At 35.9% G+C, this 22,551-nt stretch overlaps 2 protein-coding genes across 5 annotated transcripts in view; one reads left to right on the top strand and one right to left on the bottom strand.

Moving 5' to 3' along the window:
• The window catches only part of LOC147579020 (uncharacterized), a 169,641-nt gene that overhangs the window by 105,364 nt on the left and 41,726 nt on the right, over window positions 1-22,551 (top strand). The gene's annotated exons all lie outside the window — the stretch shown is intronic.
• PTPRQ (protein tyrosine phosphatase receptor type Q) overlaps window positions 1-22,551 on the bottom strand; it is a 257,649-nt gene that overhangs the window by 80,559 nt on the left and 154,539 nt on the right. For both annotated transcript variants that reach the window (XM_086712736.1, XM_086712737.1), the window contains exon 44: window positions 16,792-17,115. In XM_086712736.1, coding sequence (XP_086568862.1) covers window positions 16,792-17,115 — 324 coding nt within the window. The remainder of the gene's footprint in view (window positions 1-16,791; window positions 17,116-22,551) is intronic.

Raw genomic sequence — 22,551 nt, forward strand, 5'->3', positions numbered from 1 at the left:
CGATAAGCTAGAAGTACAAATTTATTAAGACAACCACTAATTAATAATTGTTTCTATTATTTAACATTTATTAATCTTCTGGCACAACCTGCCTTCCAGGTCTGTAAGAAGCATTGTGGAAAGGAGCAATTTACTCACAGCCAACAAATTTAAAGTATACCATTTTAGGAACATATTTTAGGTTCCTTTTCTCTTTATTTATTCCCAAATGCTTTGCTGGCTTTTGGATGAAATGTATACATTCATCCAACTAACAAATATCGATTGAGCACCTTCTGTGTGCCAGACACTGGGAAGACACAAAGCCTATAAAAGTGATGGAAGTAATTGTGGACCTATCCATGTAGAGCGTCTAGAATGTAACGGCTATTCTTCACTGAAGAACTATTTATTGAACACCTACTACACGGCGGGCATTTTTGAAGTGCCAGTGATAGAGAAGAAAATCAAGGAGATGAAAATTCATAGAACCTCTATTTTAGTGGAGGGAGACAAATGATATTTAAGTAAATTATATACCATGCTAAGAAATGATATTCACTATGATAAAAAATGAAGCAGGGTAATAAGAATGGGGATGATGATGGGAGTTACTTTTAAATATGGTGGTCAGGGTATGCCTCTCTAAGCAGGTTAACATTAAAACAAAGATTTGAAGGAGGTAAAGAAGCATGAGAATGTTTGAAGGAAGAGTGTCACAGACAAGAGTATAGCTAATGCTAAGTTGCTGAGGCAGGATTTTGCCTGGTGTCTTCTAGGAATAACAAGGACTCCAGTGATCCTGAAGCCAGGTCAGAATGAGAGTATGAGAGGAAATGGGGACAGGTTTGTGTAGGGCCTTTAAGACCAGTGCTAGGGTCTTTGTAAGAACTGCTATCATGGACAAAAAGACAATGCCATACTATATTTTCATAGCCTAAAGGAGCCCTATAGATTTTGACACTTGGTATCTAACTCATACCAGAAAGATGGGTCAAATTTAATTAGATCAAAAGAGGAAATATTATCTCCAGAATCGAATTCATATACCTCTATAAAGTATACCAATTCAATGGCTGTCACAACTAACCTTTAAACCAAACTCATTCTAGCAGGCAGGCAAGATGGTACATTATTGTTGCCCAGACATCACACACAGTTTACTGAGGATTTTCTGTGACTATGTGGATAGTAGCTTGTCTTTGGAAATGTTTCCAAGGAAATATGTCTACATCTCCTGTTTTTGGTAGTTTGAATCTTTTGGGTCTTGAGTGAGGACAGATCCAAAACCATTTCCCAAGGGAAACCTTGGCTAGTCTTGCAAGCTACAATGTCTGTAGACCAGCTCAGAAAGCAGTACTGAGGCCTTGCTTCAACTCTTGTCTTCCATAGTAAAATGTCAACCCTGCAATCGTTCCTTAAATACCAGTAATCAAACCCTCATCAGGGAGTGTTGTTACTCCAAGCAGAGCTGAGAGGAAAATGACATTTAAAGAGCATTCATGGCACACACTAACCACTCACACTACTAAATATTTTCAGTTCTATACACTAATCAATAATTGTCAAAATGCAAGATATTTAGCCCCTCACTGAGCTGTGCTTTAATGACACTTTTTGAACTTTTCCAAAGATTTTATTTTTTCTCTTTTTAAAGAAATAATCACTCTAAACAGCATTTGTGTTTTCAGTAAATTTGATGAAATTGCCTGTTTTGTTATACAAGTGTTTCCAGTGTTGAATCCTGTGTGAAAAATTTCTCTTAGAATATATTATATCAATTTGTATTCATGAAGGATTAGAATATAACGGGATAAGAACTCCTAAATCTGAACTAAAAAAAAAAAGTAAACACATACATAACTAAATTGACATAGGAACATACTATATGAATATAATATGTAACTAATTACTTATTTCATCTGTATAAAGCAATTAAAGATACTCATTTAATTCATAGGTAATTTAAGAGAAATAAATAGAAAACCAAATTGCTCAAGTCTGTTAAAAAACAACATCTAATTATTTTAATAGTGTCTCAAATATTATAGTGTACCTCTAAGCATATAATATTTTGAAATTTCTTTTAGGTAATATTCTTTTGGAAATTGTCAAAATTCCAAAAATACATAATAAAATATAACCAGTATTTTGTTTCTCTTTATTTCAGTGTGAAGTAAACTATTATTAGAGTCACATAAGGGAGAATGCAAAATTACAATTATAAATGTCAACCACAAAAACCAAGGAAGTTTAAATCCTAAAGGCATAGAGAGTTGAAAATATGCCACTTTAAAAGCTTAGCAATGTATAAGCATCTTTGGGAGACTTTGTTTGTCTCTCCATAAACTGTCACATTCTGATTTAGGATTGTTTGTGAAATGAATCTAGTCAGTAATGGGCCAAGATATCACTATACCCTTTCTCTTATAAATCACAGCAATTTACTCAGTAGGAATGATCTATCTTTATTCTCTCATTCCCCATAATCCAATCACTTCCTCTCATAAGCACTTTTCCCCTGGTTTTCACAATAATGCATTTTCTGTAACTAACAACCATAATTTCCTGATTATCATGCTTCTATCCTTGCACAGGAATGTGGGTCTTATGTGGGTCAGGGTCATCTTTCCCATCCATCTGTGTCCCCGTGCTAAGTGTGTCAGCTGAAAGGTGAGTCTGGATAGACCATCATTTTGGCTAGTACATATAAGAGTTTTAATGCCCCTAAGTCTATATGCCAGTTTGATTAAGAACCATATATTTTGGTATGTCTAATACTATTCTTTCAGAATAAGCACATTCAAAAACTTGTTAGAACTTTGCCTTTTGCAGATCCCTGAAAATTTAATGATGAAAAATGTTGTACAAAATACTGTATAGTTTTTAGTGTGCCATGCTAGAGTGACTTTCCTAAAAGAATAAATATAAACAAAAGATTTGACAACTCACAAGACAGAAAATATAGAGCTCTTTACACATGTGATTTAAATTGTATATCATTTAAGTTCAGCTAAAAGTTTATTTTAAGGGCCTACCCTTCAGGGTATTTTGGTTTCAGGATTTGGTACAGTGGACCACCGGATTCCTACCTACCATCATCAATAAATGAGAGACTCCATTCTTCCTCAGCATATACAAGTATTAGCCCCTGGGACTGAGTTCGCTTTGACTTAGCACACTTTTAAAAATTAGCTTTAAGTTTTACATGTCTCTCAGGACTAGAGGAAATCTAATTGGATGGTTTAAGTAGATTCCTTACATTTTAAATAATTCAGCTCATCAAGGGACCTAAAGAAATTTAGCAATTAGATTGACTATATTTATGCAGGCCAAGAGCATCTCAGGGCATATCCTACTGGTTACAATACTACACTAATCAGCTGTCCTTTCTTGGTGTTTAATGTTTCTCTAAACTCTGGTGATCTCATTGCCTCCTATGGGACACTATGACTGGTGTATAAAATATCTCCTACCATTCCACAAGACCTTAATTTTGTTTTATAGTGAGATTTCCCAACAGCAAGATAGCATCACAAAGGCAAATATTATCAGCCTAAGAATCTGTCTAATCAGACTGTTTGATGAATACTGAGAATGATTCATGGATGCCCATAGTATTAGACCTCATTGAATGACCATTTTCTGTGATGTGTAATGAGTAATTTTCTGAGTCATTTCAATCTGGCTTAAGTTGAAAAAAAATACCAAATACATAAAACTCTCACTTCTAATACTAGCCAAACCAGTTAAGAATAAAAGTATTCTAATATTAGTACTATTGTTTTTAGGATCAGATAATACATCTTTTTCTAGAATAGCATTACGTCTACAAAATAACTTTCTTTTTTTTTTAATTTTTTTAACGTTTATTTATTTTTGAGACAGGGAGAGACAGAGCATGAACAGGGGAAGGTCAGAGAGAGGGAGACACAGAATATGAAGCAGGCTCCAGGCTCTGAGCTGTCAGCACAGAGCCCGACGCGGGGCTAGAACTCACGGACCGCAAGATCATGACCTGAGCCGAAGTCGGCCGCCTAACCGACTGAGCCACCCAGGCGCCCCTACGAAATAACTTTCTACAACAGTTCTCAAAATATGGTCTCATACAAGCAGCATCAATATTATCTGGGAAGTTGTTAGGAAAGAGCATTCTGCGGTCACACCCCAGACTTCACGGAATCAGAAGGCTGGATAGGGATTAAATTACTGCTTTTGTGATAGTTAAGGAAGCAGTGGAGGGTTTGGGATCTTGTGGTGATAGATGTGGAAATATGCATGCAGCCAACACACACTCCCCAAAGTGGTCTCCTCCTACCTTCTATTTATTCTGGAAAAACTATGAAGAGGTTTCTCCCTACTGTCACTCCCTCCCATTTCCAATGTGCCTAGAGTAATAACAGGCCATCGTGTTCCATAAGAACATAAGAAAACATCAGTTCTACAGTAACTTGAAGCTCCGTGAAGGAACCACTTGGAATAATTCAGATGAGGCTATCACCATGATGGAGGGTTGGGGTCAGGATAAATGTTCCTATTTCCTCCTTCCCTTCATTGTATGCAGGTATAATCAGGGTAAAATAACTATCAGGTGTATCAGTAAAGAGACAGAAACTAAAAGTGTAAAGAAAAGTCCCATCCAATGTGTTTGGGAAAAGAAATAGTTGCATTATACACTAGAAGCTTGTATAATATCTCCTGGTCTGTTTTAGTCCCAGTTGTCAAAGTTAATAATATCACATAGTGATAATCCTTAAAATTTCTTTTCACTGTTTGTCTTAGTTATTTTGCTGAAAAAGACATTGCATTTGCTTATGCAAATGAGATTTCAAAATATTTTTATTTATATTCTGGAAAACTTGCTTAAAGTTTGGCAAACTTTTTTTTGACATTAAATATGGAGTTGGAAGCTTTCGTAAACAGCTTAATTTTATATGCCTACTATTATTTCCTTTAAATTATGATTTCACCTGAATATCTTTTCTCTGCAATCCTACTTAGCACCCCTCTGCTTCTTTTTTGTGGTAGTTTTATGTCATCAGGAGGCTTTACCCAAGTCCTAGTTAAGATCTAAGAGCACAGACTCTACCCTAGAAATAACTGAAATTCATGAATGAACCAATGTGTGTAAAGTTCTTAGAACAGAACCAGCACAGAACAAACACTTGATAAGCTGTTGTCATTATTCTTAACCACCCAGCCAAGGGCTCTCAATTCAGTTACTGGGCCCAACCAAAAAGTGCCCTAAACTACTAGGTATAGCAATTATATGGTCTTTTCAGATTTGGGAGTTTTCCATAGTCAAATCAGAGTTCTCCCAACTTTCTTAGTAAATGTAGAAGAAAATGAAGCTGAATTTTTGTTGACCCAGGGCCTAGTATTGAGGCAGACCTGAACTGAGCTTAATGACTGAAAATCACAAAGAATTAAGCCTAACTTCACACTTCTTTCTGAACGAAGAGAAAAAAGATTCTCAGGAGAGTCCAAATAAATATAATTCAACACGAGATTTGAAGTTTGAGATGAGAAAGTCAGAGAATTCATTTGAATATTTGAAGGATAAAATACAGCTAGCTATACTTAGGGGAAAGGTATTTTTTCTCAATTTTTTCTTGTGATAACTTAATGATTTAAAAAATAACTGATGATCTTTATAAAATCCTTTTATTTTTATTGATTTTGCTGAAAAACACATTCTATGTAGTTATGTAATGGAATTTCAAAATATTTTTATTTAAACTCGGAAAACTTGCTTAATAACCTACCAAAAGCCCTTCTGAGTTAAATACATAGTGGGATGTTTTATTAAATTCTTTAATTTTATATGCTCACTATTATGACCTTTAAATTATGATTTCACTCAAATATCCTTTCTTTGTAATCATACTTAGCAGCCCAAATTCAGATGTTATTCTTCTCTGTTTTCTTCACGGACTATCAATCTCTTATGATCCCAACTTACTATACAAATTCATTAACTTTAGTACCTCAGTTAATTGTTTAGATACTGTTAGTGCTTCTAAAATAGGAATGCATTATTTTCCTTTATTGTTTGAAATATTTCTCAATTTATTAAATGCATATTTCTTTCCTACATGCAGTTATCATACTCCCTATATTAATAAAAGTTAAAATAAAAACAGTATCAGCAATATAAAATAGACTAGTTTTGTGAAATAAAAGAAGCTGAACATGTTAAACATGGACAGTAACTGGGAGAATTTTAATTTTGGCTATAACCATGCAAGTATTTGAAAGACAAGTTATAGACCAAAAAAAAATTGAAGAAAGTAATTAATATGAACTACTTTGCAATGGAGATTTTGGACATTGAAAAATTTGCACATTAAGTCAAATGTCTTCCTTGAGTCCAAATGCCATACTCATTTAGTCTTAGATACTGAGTAGGCATGGAGGGTAGAAACATATATATATAACATAATCACCTAGTCATCTCTGCTTTTAAGGAGCTCAGAGTTCCACAAAAGAGAGAGAGAGAAACAATTATGAAGCAACATGTTCAATACTTTAGAAACAATTTTTAGATGTGTGAGTGGAAAGAGGAACTCATAGAAGGCTTTGTAAAAGAGATGTTTGGTGTGAAACCTAAAGAAAAGAAGCTGGTCTCCAAAAAGAAGACAGGATAGTTAGAAAGAATAGCAAAGATTCTGGAGCACAAAAGAGATAGAGCAAGGCATGTATGGAGAATATAATGCAAAACCATAGATGATCTTATAGAGCATACTAAAAAGTATGATTTTTACACAACAGTAAAATAGGAAACTATCAAAGATTTTAAGCAGGGGAATAACATGGTCAGATAGGTATATTCCAAAGCTAGATTCAGGTAAAGGGTAGAGAAAATGGGACCAGAAAGACCATTTAGATAACTTTTGTAATAATCTAGGAAATGATTTTTTTAAGTTTATTTGTTTACTTTGAGAGAGAGACGGAGGGAGAGAGAGAGAGGGAATCCTAAGCAGGTTCTGCACAGTTTGCACAGAGCCTGATGATGTGGGGCTCAACCTCATGAACTGTGAGATCATGACCCGAGCCAAAACCAAGAGTTAGACGCTTAACTGACTGAGCCACCCAGGTGTCCCTCTATGAAATGAATTTTAAGGGTTTCGATTTAGAGACTCTTAACAGAGAAAAGTACATTTAAGAAATACTCAGAAAGTAAATTCAGTAAGACTCAGGTATGTACTTGGGAGTGAGGGATAGCTAGAAAGAATTAAGAATAATTCCTAGATGACTGGCTTGAACAATTAAGTGAACGATGGTATAATGCACTGCAACAGGGAACACACATGTAGGGAAGGTTTGCAGTGGGGCAGGGGCAATGGTAATAATGGGGTCTGACATGTGTGTGGAAGTAAGCAGTCATACCAGTAACTTCAACATAGGTCTAGAAGAGAGATGTCCTCTTGAACTACACATTTGAGAGTCTCAGGCAACTAACTGAGAAGACTTTCAACAGCATCTAACAATTTCACAGAAGTACAATCATCATGTCTAGAATAAATTATATCCATTTCCTCTAGTGTCAGCAGGTTAGAGCCATTCTAAAAATGCATTGTCACCAAATGGGCTTCTTTATGTCTTGCATTATATTTTCCCATTTATTCTTGGCTAACATCTCTTCTTGCCATTATGTAATTGCTTCTTTATAGGAGGGATAATACCTACCCTTGTTATGATAGCACTTATCACATTATAAGTACATTATACCATTTAGAATAAATTAAGGAAAATAATTGAATATATATTAACATTATAAATGTTATATATAATTGAATATATTATATACATTATATATCATGTATATATACACATTATAAACATTATATATAATTAAATATATATAGATTCTATATATATATATATATCCAATATATATATAATATATAATTATATATAATTGAATATATATTAACATTAAAAATGTTAAGGAGTATTTTGCCCTCTATTTGGTTTTTCTTCTTTTTAGATCATAAAGTTGCATTCCTTGGAAGCCTCTTTGATGAAGCATGTTTTGTTGAATTTTTTTAACCTAACAGATGTTTGGGTAGTTAAAATTCCTCATGAGTATGGTATCCTGTGGTTTTCACAACCTAAGTGTTACCCCAGGAATTTTCCTTTTTTGCTGTCTTCCAGTCCTGGTGGTCTATAGGAGATGCACATTATGAGAGTCCCATTTCATTCCATACTAATTTTACACCCACACTCTTTTAAAGTTGTACATTTCCTCAGCATTATAAGTACTTATTGTGCACCATGGAGATATTTAACAGCTTTCCATTCATTCTACATTCCTCCCCCACACACAACTCAAATTGCTTTTGAGTATAAGGGTTAATCAGAAGAAAAAAAAAGATGAGTAAAATTATCTGCAAGAGTTTAATGTTTCAAGTTAAATATTTCTGTCATTTGTAATTTTTGTGATTATGTTTGTATCTATACACACTCAGCATGAAGTAGAGAGTTATGGCTATTATACAGATGACTTAAGGAGAAAAGCAATTTGGCTTCAATTATCTAGATCAGAGTATGTGGGAGAAAGAAATATTAGCTTGCGTTGGCTGAATATTGTTTCCTTTATTCACTCTAGTTTACAGTGGTAGATTCAGATTCAGAAAGTAACCCAAGTTAATTCTCACTTTGCTTCCTGGATTTTCAATTTAGTTGCTCTTCTTTACGAGCTTAAAGAGAGTTAATATTACATATTTTCTTATTCTATACGCCGTTTTGGAACATTTTATATTTATCATTCAGACTGGGTGGTCTAGAGTTATTCAATTTTGAAAAAGTTGATAGCAAACTAGCCATTAATTTCTAGCTCCTTATCAAGAAACTCCAGGTTTTGATATGAGGTTTTATTACTAAGTGCTTGGGTGCAACTTGATGCCATTACAAATGTCACATCTGAAACAGTGATTTATACTAATTTATATTGTTGTTTAGTCTTTCTTAAATTGAGAGAAATTACTCATTTTAATCATTTTATCTTCTTATACCCTATTATTAAAGAACATAACACTTTTTAAAATAATGATATATAATACTAAAATTACTATTTTTCTCCATTCAGGTTACTTTTTATGTTTGCAAAATATCTTTAATGTTTTTCATCTTTAATATTCAGAATAAATATCTAATCTTTACTTACTTTCTATCTTAAAAAAGCATTACTACTTTTCGAGATTTTTGTTGCTTGACTATTTTATTTTATTTTTACATCACATGTTAGTTCACCATATACATTATCTGGCAATAATACATGTAGTGTCTTTTGTCTTTCACATCAAATGTAATCTCAGATTATGTCTCCTGGGCTTAATATAATAAATAAAATTTTTCTTTCACTGTATAATTATGAAATTCAGATATGTGTGTATATAAATTAAATATACACACACACACATTAAAATCAACTAAAATTCCTAGCTTTACCTACTTTCTTATCTCTAAGTATGTATGTATTTCTGTTTTCTAGTTAATTGGGTTAGAAGTTATTTCTTTTCAAAATCAACAGGTTCAAAATAATGATATGTTTTAATAAACCAACCCAAATTTGATTGTCCCATATTTTTCTTTATATATAAAATTCAGAAAAAATGTCTTCTTTATTCCTGAGACTAAAAAAGTAACTAACTCATTCTCATTCTCATAACTAACACGATTTCCTATTCGCACACACATATAGATATTCAGATGAAAAGCTAGTAAGTTGGAAAATGCCAAGAAAAATCATGTCGTCACAAATTCTGAAATGCATAAATCTTTTTACTTTTCTTTCTTTAAATTTTTTTTAATGTTTATTTATTTTTGAGAGAGACAGACGCAGAGACAGAGTGTGGGGGGGGGGGGGGCGGCGGCGAGGGAGGCGGGGCGGCAGAAGGAAAGGGAGACAGAATCCCAAGCAGGCTCCAGGCTCTGGGCGAGCTGCCAACACATAGCCTGCTGCAGGGCTCAAACTCACAAACCGCGAGATCATGGCCTGAGCTGAAGTTGGACGCTTAACCAACTGAGCCACCCAGGAGCCCCGTTTTACTTTTCTTTCTTAATTACCATGGTAGAAAGGCGATTCTCTATGTATACTCTGGAATTAACATAGGGAAACTCTTTTATTCTATTGATAAACAACAGAGTAGAAAATCAGCTCTCAAGCATAAAGAAAAAGATTAGAGAGGGAGGGAGCCAAAACATAAGAGACTCTTTTAAAAACTGAGAACAAACTGAGGGTTGATGGGGGGTGGGAGGGAGGGGAGGGTGATGGGTATTGAGGAGGGCACCTGTTGGGATAAGCACTGGCTGTTGTATGGAAACCAATTTGACAATATATTTCATATTAAAAAAAAAAAAGAGGAAGGGAATAGGAGTAGTATAGAAAACCTACTTATATATTGACAAACATCTTCATACCTAAGTATTCTCTAATGGTGAATTCAAATTGTAGCAATGAGATACTAGATCCAGAGGGAAGAAAAATACCGGATAAAAGACAAATTAGTGCTCCATAGAGAGGCACTCTATGGATTAGTCATCAATTAAAGACCTGGAAGCTGGCATGAAGAAAAGCCACGATTACTCTCCACTGCATCAAGAACTAATCAACCAACCAACCAACGAACCACCAATGGCAAAGAAAGGCATCCTGGTAAAACTAGGAAAATAATGCTATAAAAAAAAAAAAAAAAAAAAAAAAAAAACAACCTCACACTGCTTGTGAAAAGTTTGCAACACTTTACCATTATTCTTTCAGACCAAAATGAGCAAAATGTACTAGTAGGAAATTGAAAATGACTCAATGCTAGTAAGTGGGTCATAGATATAAAAAGGGGGTAAGGAGGAGGGGGGACTAGGGTGGAAGCAATGATATTCAAATGGAAAAATTCCTAAATTTGCACATTAAGAATGTGGGATTCTTTAAAACCTCAACTTTACAGTTTCATTTACCAGATTCTGAATTAATCATGCTAATCGTCATTCTATGCTAATTGAACATCTAGCCTTATATCTGGAGTGCATGAGGAGATGATGCATGTGGAGAGCCCACTTGCTGGCTCACCGTAGTGCCCCAAAGCAGGTACTATCTGAGTGAGATGACTGTAAGGAGTAGGATGGGAATCCTCAGGGTTAGCAGATGCACAGGCACACCGTCTATTTTAACCAAAGGCTACAAATTAGCTTCCACAGGCCAGACCTGGGCTATTGATGTGCTTAGTTTGAACAACTAAATGCTTTTATATTAAAAAATAATTATCACAGGCAAGAAATGGAATGTTTTCACATTTAAAAAACCTAAATTTCCCATTTCTCTGAGAACATCAGAAGTCCTGATAGCACGGCCTGCTTATAGGACACTCATCAGACTTTAGACAGCACATTCTCTGTTAATTTGTCACAGCTTCCACCATTCCCAACTGCCTTATAACATCCTGCTTCAATGACATGATAATATACATGGAGAACCCGATAGACTCCACCAAAAGTCTGCTAGAACTGATACATGAATTCAGCAAAGTCGCAGGATACAAAATCAATGTACAGAAATCAGTTGCATTTTTATACACTAATAATGGAGCAACAGAAAGACAAATAAAGAAACTGATCCCATTCACAATTGCACCAAGAAGCATAAAATACCTAGGAATGAATCTAACCAAAGATGTACAAGATCTGTATACTGAAAACTATAGAAAGCTTATGAAGGAAATTGAAGAAGATATAAAGAAATGGAAAAACATTCCATGCTCATGGGTTGGAAGAATAAATATTGTTAAAATATCAATACTACCCAAGGCTATCTACATATTCAATGCAATCCCAATCAAAATTGCACCAGCATTCTTCTCGAAGCTAGAACAAGCAATCCTAAAATTTGTATGGACCACAAAAGTCCCCGAATAGCCAAAGTAATTTTGAAGAAGAGAACCAAAGCAGGAGGCATCACAATCCCAGACTTTAGCCTCTACTACAAAGCTGTAATCATCAAGACAGCATGGTATTGGCACAAAAACAGACACATAGACCAATGGAATAAAATAGAAACCCCAGAACTAGACCCACAAACGTATGGCCAACTCATCTTTGACAAAGCAGGAAAGAACATCCAATGGAAAAAAGACAGTCTCTTTAACAAATGGTGCTGGGAGAACTGGACAGCAACATGCAGAAGAATGAAACTAGACCACTTTCTTACACCATTCACAAAAATAAACTCAAAATGGATAAAGGACCTGAATGTGAGACAGGAAACCATCAAAACCCTAGAGGAGAAAGCAGGAAAAGACCTCTCTGACCTCAGCCGCAGCAATTTCTTACTTGACACATCCCCAAAGGCAAGGGAATTAAAAGCAAAAATGAACTATTGGGACCTCATCAAGATAAAAAGCTTCTGCACAGCAAAGGAAACAATCATCAAAACTAAAAGGCAACCAACGGAATGGGAAAAGATATTTGCAAATGACATATCGGACAAAGGGCTAGTATCCAAAATCTATAAAGAGCTCACCAAACTCCACACCCAAAAACAAATAATCCAGTGAAGAAATGGGCAGAAAACATGAATAGACACTTCTCTAAAGAAGACATCCAGATGGCCAACAGGCCCATGAAAAGATGCTCAACATCGCTCCTCATCAGGGAAATACAAATCAAAACCACACTCAGATATCACCTCATGCCAGTCAGAGTGGCCAAAATGAACAAATCAGGAGACTATAGATGCTGGCGAGGATGTGGAGAAACGGGAACCCTCTTGCACTGTTGGTGGGAATGCAAATTGGTGCAGCCACTTTGGAAAACAGTGTGGAGGTTCCTCAAAAAATTAAAAATAGACCTACCCTATAACGCAGCAGTAGCACTGCTAGGAATTTACTCAAGGGATACAAGAGTACTGATGCATAGGGGCACTTGTACCCCAATGTTTATAGCAGCACTTTCAACAATAGCCAAATTGTGGAAAAAGCCTAAATGTCCATCAACTGATGAATGGATAAAGAAATTGCGGTTTATATACACAATGGAGTACTACGTGGCAATGAGAAAGAATGAAATATGGCCCTTTGTAGCAACGTGGATGGAACTGGAGAGTGTGGTGCTAAGTGAAATAAGCCATACAGAGAAAGACAGATACCATATGTTTTCACTCTTATGTGGATCCTGAGAAACTTAACAGAAACCCATGGGGGAGGGGAAGGAAAAAAAAAAGAGGTTAGAGTGGGAGAGAGCCAAAGCATAAGAGACTCTTAAAAACTGAGAACAAACTGAGGGTTGATGGGGGGGTGGGAGGGAGGGAAGGGTAGGTGATGGGCATTGAAGAGGGCATCTTTTGGGATGAGCACTGGGTGTTGTATGGAAACCAATCTGACAATAAATTTCATATATTCAAAAAAAAATAACAGCCTGCTTCATTCATTATAGTACCCCTTCACTTAACTTCCAGTTGCCCTGGGACTTAAATTTTTTTTTTAATTTTTTTAATGTTTATTTATTTTTGAAAGAGAAAGACAGAGACAGAGACAGAGACAGAGACAGAGATGGAATGCTAGCAAGGGTGGGGCAGAGAGAGAGGGAGACATAGAACCTGAAGCAGGCTCCAGGCTCTGAGCTGTCAGCACAGAGCCTGATATGGGGCTGGAACTCACAAACTGTGAGATCATGACCTGAGCTGAAGTCCATCGCCTAACCGACTGAGCCACCCAGTTGCCCTTCTGGGACTTTAAAGTTTATTCATTCAGTCAATGTATCATTTTTTAATCAAATCTTCATGTGTGATTTTTATTTATTCCTATTGGCTGATGAAACTAAAACTCCTACTTTACCTACTTTCTTATCTCTAAGTATGTATTTCTTTCTGTTTTCTAGTTAATTGGATTAGAATAGTTACTTCTTCTCAAAATCAGTAGGTTCAAAACAACCATATTTATTTAATAAACCCAACCCAAATTTGATTGTTCCATAGTTTTCTTCTCTGTGTTATGGCACCATCATGCTCAGTATCACCTGAACTGGAAGACAGTTCATTCTCCCCTACCCACTTCAGCTTATTAAATCAAGTTTCACTCACTTAGAAAATATTTACTGAGTACCTACTCTTACCAGGAACCATTCTCTAGGCAATAGAAATAGCAATGGTCAAGACAGATTCTAAAAACAAACAAAAATAAAAAAGCTATTGCATAATTATAAATGCTCATTAAGGTAAGATGGCATTCTAGAAAAATACTGCAAGGCTATTTTAAATTGGGTGGTCAGAGAAATCCATTTTGGGCAGGAATCATTTAAGTAGAGGTATACATTATGAAAAGCTGCTCATGTGAAGATGGAAGTAAAAGAGCATTCCAGTCAAAAGGAAGAAGGGGTGCAAAGGCCCAAGTTCTGGGAGTCAAGTGCAATTAAGCAACAGAAAAAGTAAATGGTGAGTATAGTGAGGGGAAAGTAGTTACAGATGAGGTTAGAGGGTTAAGTAAGAGCCAGGTCATGTAGGGCTTTGTTAATCGTGTTAAGAAATTTGAATTTTATTCTAAAGTAATGGAAATTCTTTGAATGGCTTTAAACAAAGAAGTGACATCATGTGATTTAGGTTTAAAAAGATGGGCCTAAAAGCTCAGGAAGTCAGTAAGAGGTCAATGCAGTGGTAGTAGTAACAAGGATAGGACTGGTATTATAGCAATGCAAATGAAGGGATGTATTTAGATGGCACAGTTGAAATAAATCATTGGCAGAGTTGAGGAGGAACAGAATTCTGCCTAGATTTTCATTTTCTGCAACCAGATGAGTAATGGTGAACTTTACTGAAACAGGGAAGGTTGGAGGATGAAAGGTTTAGTGTTTAGACCACATTAACTTTCAGAGTTATATTTGACACACATGCCCAATGATGTCAGTTGACCAGGTACATATACTGATCTGAGTTCTAGGGAGGAGTCAGAGCTGGAAATAGATATTTGAGAATAAGACTTTAAAGCCATAGGACAAGATAAGGTTACTTCAAGGTCAGATCTCCTAAGGGTTGTGTGTTGAAACAGAAAAAGGTCAAATATAGATATATGGGCTCTCCAACACTTAGAGTTAAAAAAAAGTATGAGCAAAGAAGACTGAAAAGAGTTACCAGCGAAGATAGGAGAAAAACCAGAAGAGAGGATACTATAGAACCCAAGTCAAAGTGCTACAAGGAGCAGAAGCTGGATAATTGTGTTGAGGGCTGAATCACATGGATTCTATCTCAAATGTTGTGTTGCATTAACAAATATTGATTGGAATTTTATGCAAACATTATGCCAGGTGCTCCTGGGAAGAGTAACAAGAGGCACAATCAGGGACCTAAAAATAAAACTTCTAGATCAAAGTTTATTTCTCTATCTATAAAGATCTACAACAACATCTATTTATCACTGACAATCTCTGTGTGTGTGTGTGTGTGTGTGTGTGTGTGTCTTTGCACGTGTGTATGTTACTCTACCTATAGGTATCAAAAACTTTTAGGAAAATGTGATTTGGATTTGAAAGGAATTATCTAGTAACAGTCTTGATCAAGAGAGAAGAATGATAACTTAAGGTCCCTATTTGGATGGCTTATGTGGGATGGTGTTGAGATGGGCGACCCGGCCAACTTGAAATTTGCTATGGATATCTTGGGGTGGAAGTGGCATTTCAGATGGTGCAGCCACTCCTGAGCTCTGACTTGCAGGACTTGATTTATAATTTATTTGTTTTTTATGGAAGACATTACGATTCTATGTAGATAGTGTTCAGGATAAATAATAGACATTTATTTACTTACTAATGGGTAGTTATAGTATCTAACCAAGTAGAGTAATCAGTTAGTTTTAAAATATAAAACTAAAGTAGCAAGAGCATCTTTACCTATACTTTGAGTGATTTCTATGGAAAAGCATGTAAAGAGATTTTTCTTGAATACAAAAGTCCTGAAAGATAGGTAGATAGCAGAATAATTTTGAAAAATTATTATGTGTTTTTTCTCTGTATTTTTTCCTTCCCCATATCTCAAGCTAGGAGTTGCACTCTTGGTATTTCCTTCCTCAGGATTTTATTAGGTAAAAAGCACAAGCTGAAAAGCTGCTTGCTGAGAGATCTGTCTCAGCTATTGCAAGAGTGTGTGTGTGTGTGTGTGTGTGTGTGTGTGTGTGTGTGTGCGCACGCCTAAAGTCACTGAAAAGGTTGTAAAGTCTGGCTTAAAAGCAGCAAAGCATCTATACATGAAGGGAAAAGGTAGGCATGGACTAAGGGTGCTCAGTGGCAATCAGTATAGCTTAATGATACTACAAGAGAGGCACATAATGCTTTATTGCAAGAGAAGACTCTAGGACCTTGGTACAACTCTGAAAGCCTGAGAAAAGCCCTAACAAATAATGTTTGAAATTGAATTTCCCATTGGGATTCAATTAAATTAAAAACAAATGGTACTATGTGCATTAGTGTATACACTAATTCAGTTATTTTCATGTTCAGTGATTTTATACACAACTGTTTTAAGTAGAAATCATTAACAGATATCAATGTGTGTGTATATGTATTTACTTATAAGTGTGTAATACTTATTTCTTTTGCATAGAAGCCATTAAAATTCCATGTAGATAGTGTTCAGGATAAGTACCAGAAATTTATTTAGCTAATTATGATTAATGCTGTCTAAGCAAGTAGGCTAACTAGTTAGTTTTAAAAATAAAATTAAAGTTGCAAGAGCAATTATTACATATACTTTGAGTGATTTTTGTGGAAAATCATTCAAAGATCTTTTTCTTGAATGCAGAAGTATAAATACACATACAAGATAATACTTACGGCCAGGCAGGGTTTGTGTAGATATCCAATTTGAAGCATTGCCATAACCAGCATTGGTGCTGGCAGCCACTTGGAATCTGTACCATCTAAATTTCTTTAATCCATACACTGTCTCTTCAGTTAGGTTAGCTTCATAAAGGTATTGGGTTTTTTGATACTCAACACATTCTTCAGAATCCCATTCTATGCATTTCTGAGCCCGCAACTGAGTGGTGATCTTGTAATTTTGGAAGTAGCCAAGAATAGAGTCAGGTCTCATCCATGTTAATGTTGCACTAGTTGACTGAACATTAGAAAAAGCAATATTTGTGGGTACACTGGGGACTAAAAATTAAGGGAGAAAAATTGAAAACAATTAGAATTACCAAAAATTTTATAAATGGAAGGAAGAAATGGATTAAAAAATATGTCCCTATTATGCACCTAGTGGCAACTCTTATTACAACTGCCCTTAGATTAGTATCACCACATTTAATGAGCAGAACCTTAAGGTGATGCTTCAGAGACTGCTGGTTCAAATGGTAGAGGGCAAAACAACTGTGATTTTATTAATTCCCAATTTTGCTCCCAAATTCACTCATAAGAATCTTATATAAACTTACTTTGGCTTCATATATAAGTACTGGTACAAAAGAAAATTATATGCTCATTTAAACTTATATACTTCCCTGGGTATGGTCTGAGTTTTAATATTCAGTTCCCAAGAAAACATACTCATATTTAAATGTCTATATAGACACAATTATATCTTATACATAGTAAATGCTGAATATAAAATAATTCTAAATAAACAATATTATTAACTTAATTGATTTATTTAATTAGCTGATTTTTATTTTATCTTGCATATATCTAAAACTGACAAAATCTTTTCTAGAATATCATCCAGCAGACTAATATTAATACACAGACTAAGGGGCACCTGGGTGGCTTAGTCAGTTGAGCATCGGACTTCTGTTCAGGCCATGATTTCACAGTTCGTGAGTTCGAGCCCCATGTAGGGCTCTGTGCTGGCAGCTCAGAGCTTGGAGCCTGCTTTGGATTCTGTGTCTCCCTCTCTGTCTGACCCTCCCCTGCTCGTGTTCTGTCTCTCTCTCTCTCTTTCTCTCTCTCTCAAAAATAAACGTTAAAAAAATTTAGAAAATACACAGACTAAGGTATCTGTCTATTACCCACAATCACATAGTCCTACTTGGAGTCACTTAATAGATTTCATATTAACCACTGGTTTGCTATATGCATATCATGTGTCAGGCTCTGAGCCTGGTGTTAAGGATTCAATATACATAAGGCTTATGTCTTATTTTCAAGAAATAGCCATTTATTGAATTAGTAATAATACAAGCATGTTATGGTTAGGAATACGAAAGAACAATGCACTAAGTGGTATAAGCACTTTCTTCAACCATGCCTTTCCCTGTGTGTGTGTACAAGGGTTTTTGCTTAGAAGGCTGAGATAGAATGATACCAAGTGACTTGTGTGAAAATTATATAATTCACAAAAGCTGTATAACAATAGTCACATTTAAAAATAAGAAAATGATGAGTTAGAAAACCCATTCATTCCTAAACATCATATGTTTTTTTTTAAGTTTATTTACTTATTTTGAAAGAGAGCGGGGAGAGTGCACAAATGGGGGAGGGACGGAAAGGGAGAGGGCGAGAGAGAATCCCAACCAGGCTCCGCTTTGTCAGTGCAGAGACTGATATGCAGCCAGAACTCAGGAACTGCAAGATCATGACGTGAGCCAAAGTCAGATGCTTAACTGACTGAGCCACCCAGGTGACCCCTAAACATATCATATTAATTCAGGATTCAATAAATATCTAATGAGCACCTAATTTGTGTCAAGTGCTTAACAGCATTTACACAATAAAAGTATAAGTAAATATTGTATATAATATTTTAGATGATGATTGCTGTTATGGGGAGAAATAAGGAAGAAATAAGAAAGAGAGAGAGATGATCTAGGGATATTGAAATTTTTAATTGAGTAGTCAGAGAAGACGTGAAGTTCTAATCTAAGCTCTTTAGATTAGAAGGCATGAAGTTCCTGATGAAGGCTTGGGGAAAACCATGGGAATATTTGAAAAAAGGACATTCCCTGCAGGGGAAAATGCATGATTATAGGCACTAAGTTGGAGCTATGCTTGGTATATTTGGAGAATAACAAGGAGGCCAGTGTGGCTAGAAGGAGTTGCTGTCTAAGAGGAAATAACGAAAGCTAGATTGTGTATGACATTGTAGGACATTGTTAATGACTTTCATTTGAGCAGAGGAATGACAGGCTCTAACATGTTTTCATGGAATTGCACCAGTCACTGTGCAGAGCATAGACTGAAGGGAGATAAGGGTGAAAACAGGGACAGCAATTAGTAGGCTGTTGCAATGTCAACACAACAGATCATGATGGTCTGACCCAGATTGCAGCAGCAGAAATGAACAGAAGCTTTCAGATGCTGAACATCATTTGAAAGGGAGCTGACAGGATTTGCTGATGCATGACATGTGAGGTGGAAGGGAAAGAGAGAGTAGAGGAACGCCCTATGGCCTCTGGATTGAGCAAACAGAAAGATGAAGTCATTATTAACCAAGCTGGAAAGAGTAAGATTTGGGGAGAGAGATTAAGAATTTATTTTGAGCATGTTAACTTTGAAATGCCTATCAGATACCCAGAAAGAGATGTCAAATAGTAGATGGATACATTAGTCTGGAGTTCTGTAGAAAGGCCTAGACTCCAGTTAAAAATTTTAATTTCATCTTAAATTTTTATTGAATTATCTATAGATCTATTGCTTATATATTTGCCTAAATCTGGAAGAGAAGACAAAGTCTAATGCAATGGAAAACAAGAAGTAGATAACTTAAAGCCATATGATTAGATTAAATTACTCTATTTTCCAATACTAATAGTTATCATTGAACCTTACTGTATTTAATTAAACATTAACCTTCAAAGTAGCATTAAAAACAGAATACTTGATATGCTACCTACAACACACCCCTCTTCTATTTTTAGTTATGCAGAAAAGCAACTAGAGAAAAAGTTATTTTTAAGGAAAATATACCTTATAGAGGAATCAGTTTTAGATCTGATTAAAAAATAGAATTTCCAGGGGCACCTGGGTAACTCAGTTGGTTAAGCATCCGACTTTGGCTCAGGTCATGATCTCATGGTTTGTGGGTTTGAGCCCTCCGTCGGGTTCTGTGCTGACAGCTCAGAGCCTGGAGCCTACTTCTGATTCTGTGTCTCCCTCTCTCTCTGCCCCTTCCCTGTTTGCTCTCTCTCTCTCCCTCTCTCTCTCAAAAATAAACATTAAAAAATTTTTAAATTGAATTTCTATAAAAGGTAGAACTTCCATAATTTACTTAAATCTCGTAGCCACTAAATTTGAACTCAGACCACCTGAAGAGAAAACAAATTTAGACATATGGGTGATTTGAGGGTTCAGGAAAGTTTTAAGTGAAAAGGTGGCATGTGAGATAGAATTTCACTGATTATAAAGGTAGAGACTTAGAAGAGGGGGTACTGTGATCTAAGTCAAGTTCAACTATGGTTTATAATTCATATTGGCAATTACAAACAGAAAGGCTGTACAATAACTGGGGAACATACTGTGTTAGAAGGACTTACAGTTTGTCAAGCAATGGAAAGCTATCAAGGTGTCAGAGTGAGATGTTCAGAAATACATTTTATCAAGTCTTGTCTGGTAATTACACAACAGGAGAAGGGACAAATTTATAGACCACTGGATGTGTTCAGGACAAATAAGACAGTAGCAATAAGAAATAAATACATTTTTAGATCTATTTTGGTGGTTGAATTCATGGAACAGGCAAATGAATCAAAAGATGACAGGGTTAGAATTTGAAGGAAGTTTAGAGATGATCCTGGTCAATTTGTCTTTTTATGTCTGACCTTTAGGTAGGCAGATGTCCCCCAAGATTCCTGGCCCCTGTATACTCCCCTCCGTGCAGTTTTTCAACCAAGCACTGCTATAGGTGCTGATATGGAAAAGTTTTTTCAGCTGTAATTAAGAAACCAAATCAGTTAAGGAATATACTTGTGATAAGCCCTGGGTGTTGTATGGAAATGTTGAATCATTATAGTGTACACCTGAAGCCAGTATTACACTGTTAAATGAAATTTAAATGAAAACTTTTAAAAAATAAAAAATAAACAAAAGAGGCAGAGATTATCCAGTAGACCTGATTTTATAGCATGAGTCCTTTAAAAGCAGAGAGTTTTCTTTGGCTCATTACAGAGGAAGTAACATATTCTAGACAAGAGATATATTCAATGTACAAAAATTTATCCATTGCTGCTTTTGAAGAAGAGGGCCATATGGTAAAGAATCTAGGACTATCTTTAGAAATTAAGAGCAACCTCTTGGCTATGAGCCAGCCAGGAGATGGGAATCTGAGATCTACAACTGTAAGAAACCAAATTCTGCCACAAACTTGTGAGCTTAGAAGAGGATTGAGCTCCACATGAGAATACAGCTGAATGACACCTTGATTTCAGCTTGTGAATCTCTGGGTAAGGAATCCAGGCATAACATAGCCAAACTTCTGACCAACAGAACTGTGTAATAAGCAATAAGTGTTGTTTTAAACCACTAAATTTATGATAACTTGTGACATGACAATAGAAAACTAATACAATTTCCTCCTATAAAATGACCAATTTCTACTTTTCTGGCCTCTGCTTAAATATGTAGAGCAAAAGGAAACTCAAAATCTTGAGGGGCTTCTTTTAAAATTTATTTCCAGGGGCGCCTGGGTGGCGCAGTCGGTTAAGCGTCCGACTTCAGCTAGGTCACGATCTCACGGTCCGTGAGTTCGAGCCCTGCGTCAGGCTCTGGGCTGATGGCTCAGAGCCTGGAGCCTGTTTCTAATTCTGTGTCTCCCTCTCTCTCTGCCCCTCCCCCATTCATGCTCTGTCTCTCTCTGTCCCAAAAAATAAATAAACGTTGAAAAAGAAAAAAAATAAAATAAAATAAAATTTATTTCCAGATACCTCTATTAGTTTGTCCTTCATTGGGTTTTTAAAATGTTTTTATTTATTTATTTGAGGAGAAGAGGGGACAGAAAGAGACAGAGAGAGAGAATCCTAAGCAGGCTCTGTGCTGCCAGTGCAGAGCCCAATGTGGGGCTTGATCTCATGAACTATGAGATCATGACCTGAACTGAAATCAAGAGTCAGACGTTTAACCTACTGAGCCACCCAGGTGCCCCTGTACCTCATTGTTTTGAACTGACAGTCACCCTCCTATAAATATTAATTCTACTCTGAAAACCCACCTTCAATAGGCCTAATCCTTTTTTCTTTTTTAATTTTTTTTGAAATTTTATTTTAGAGACAAGGAGAGGAACACACACACACACACACACACACACACAGAGAGAGAGAGAGAGAGAGAGAGAGAGAGAGAATGAGAGAGAGAGAGAGAGAGAGAGAGAGAGAAAATGAATCTTAAGCAGGCTTCACACTCAGTGCATAGCCTGATGTGAGACTGGATCCCACAACTCTGGGATCATGATCTAAGCCAAAATCAAGAACCATATGCTCAACCAACTGAGCCACCCAGGTGCCCTCTCATCCTCTTTTCATTGCCACTTTGTTCCAACATGTACACCAAAGATCTAGAAAGGTTTTGATTCTACATTCATATCAATAAAAAAGATTAATTACTCCAAAACGTGTATGCTTATTATTTATTATATACACATGCAAATATCAATCTACATACTAGACT

The sequence above is a fragment of the Puma concolor genome, chromosome B4 (assembly GCF_028749965.1).
Source record: "Puma concolor isolate L17-30 chromosome B4, mPumCon1.1.hap2, whole genome shotgun sequence".
In the NCBI taxonomy this organism is placed as follows: domain Eukaryota; kingdom Metazoa; phylum Chordata; class Mammalia; order Carnivora; family Felidae; genus Puma; species Puma concolor.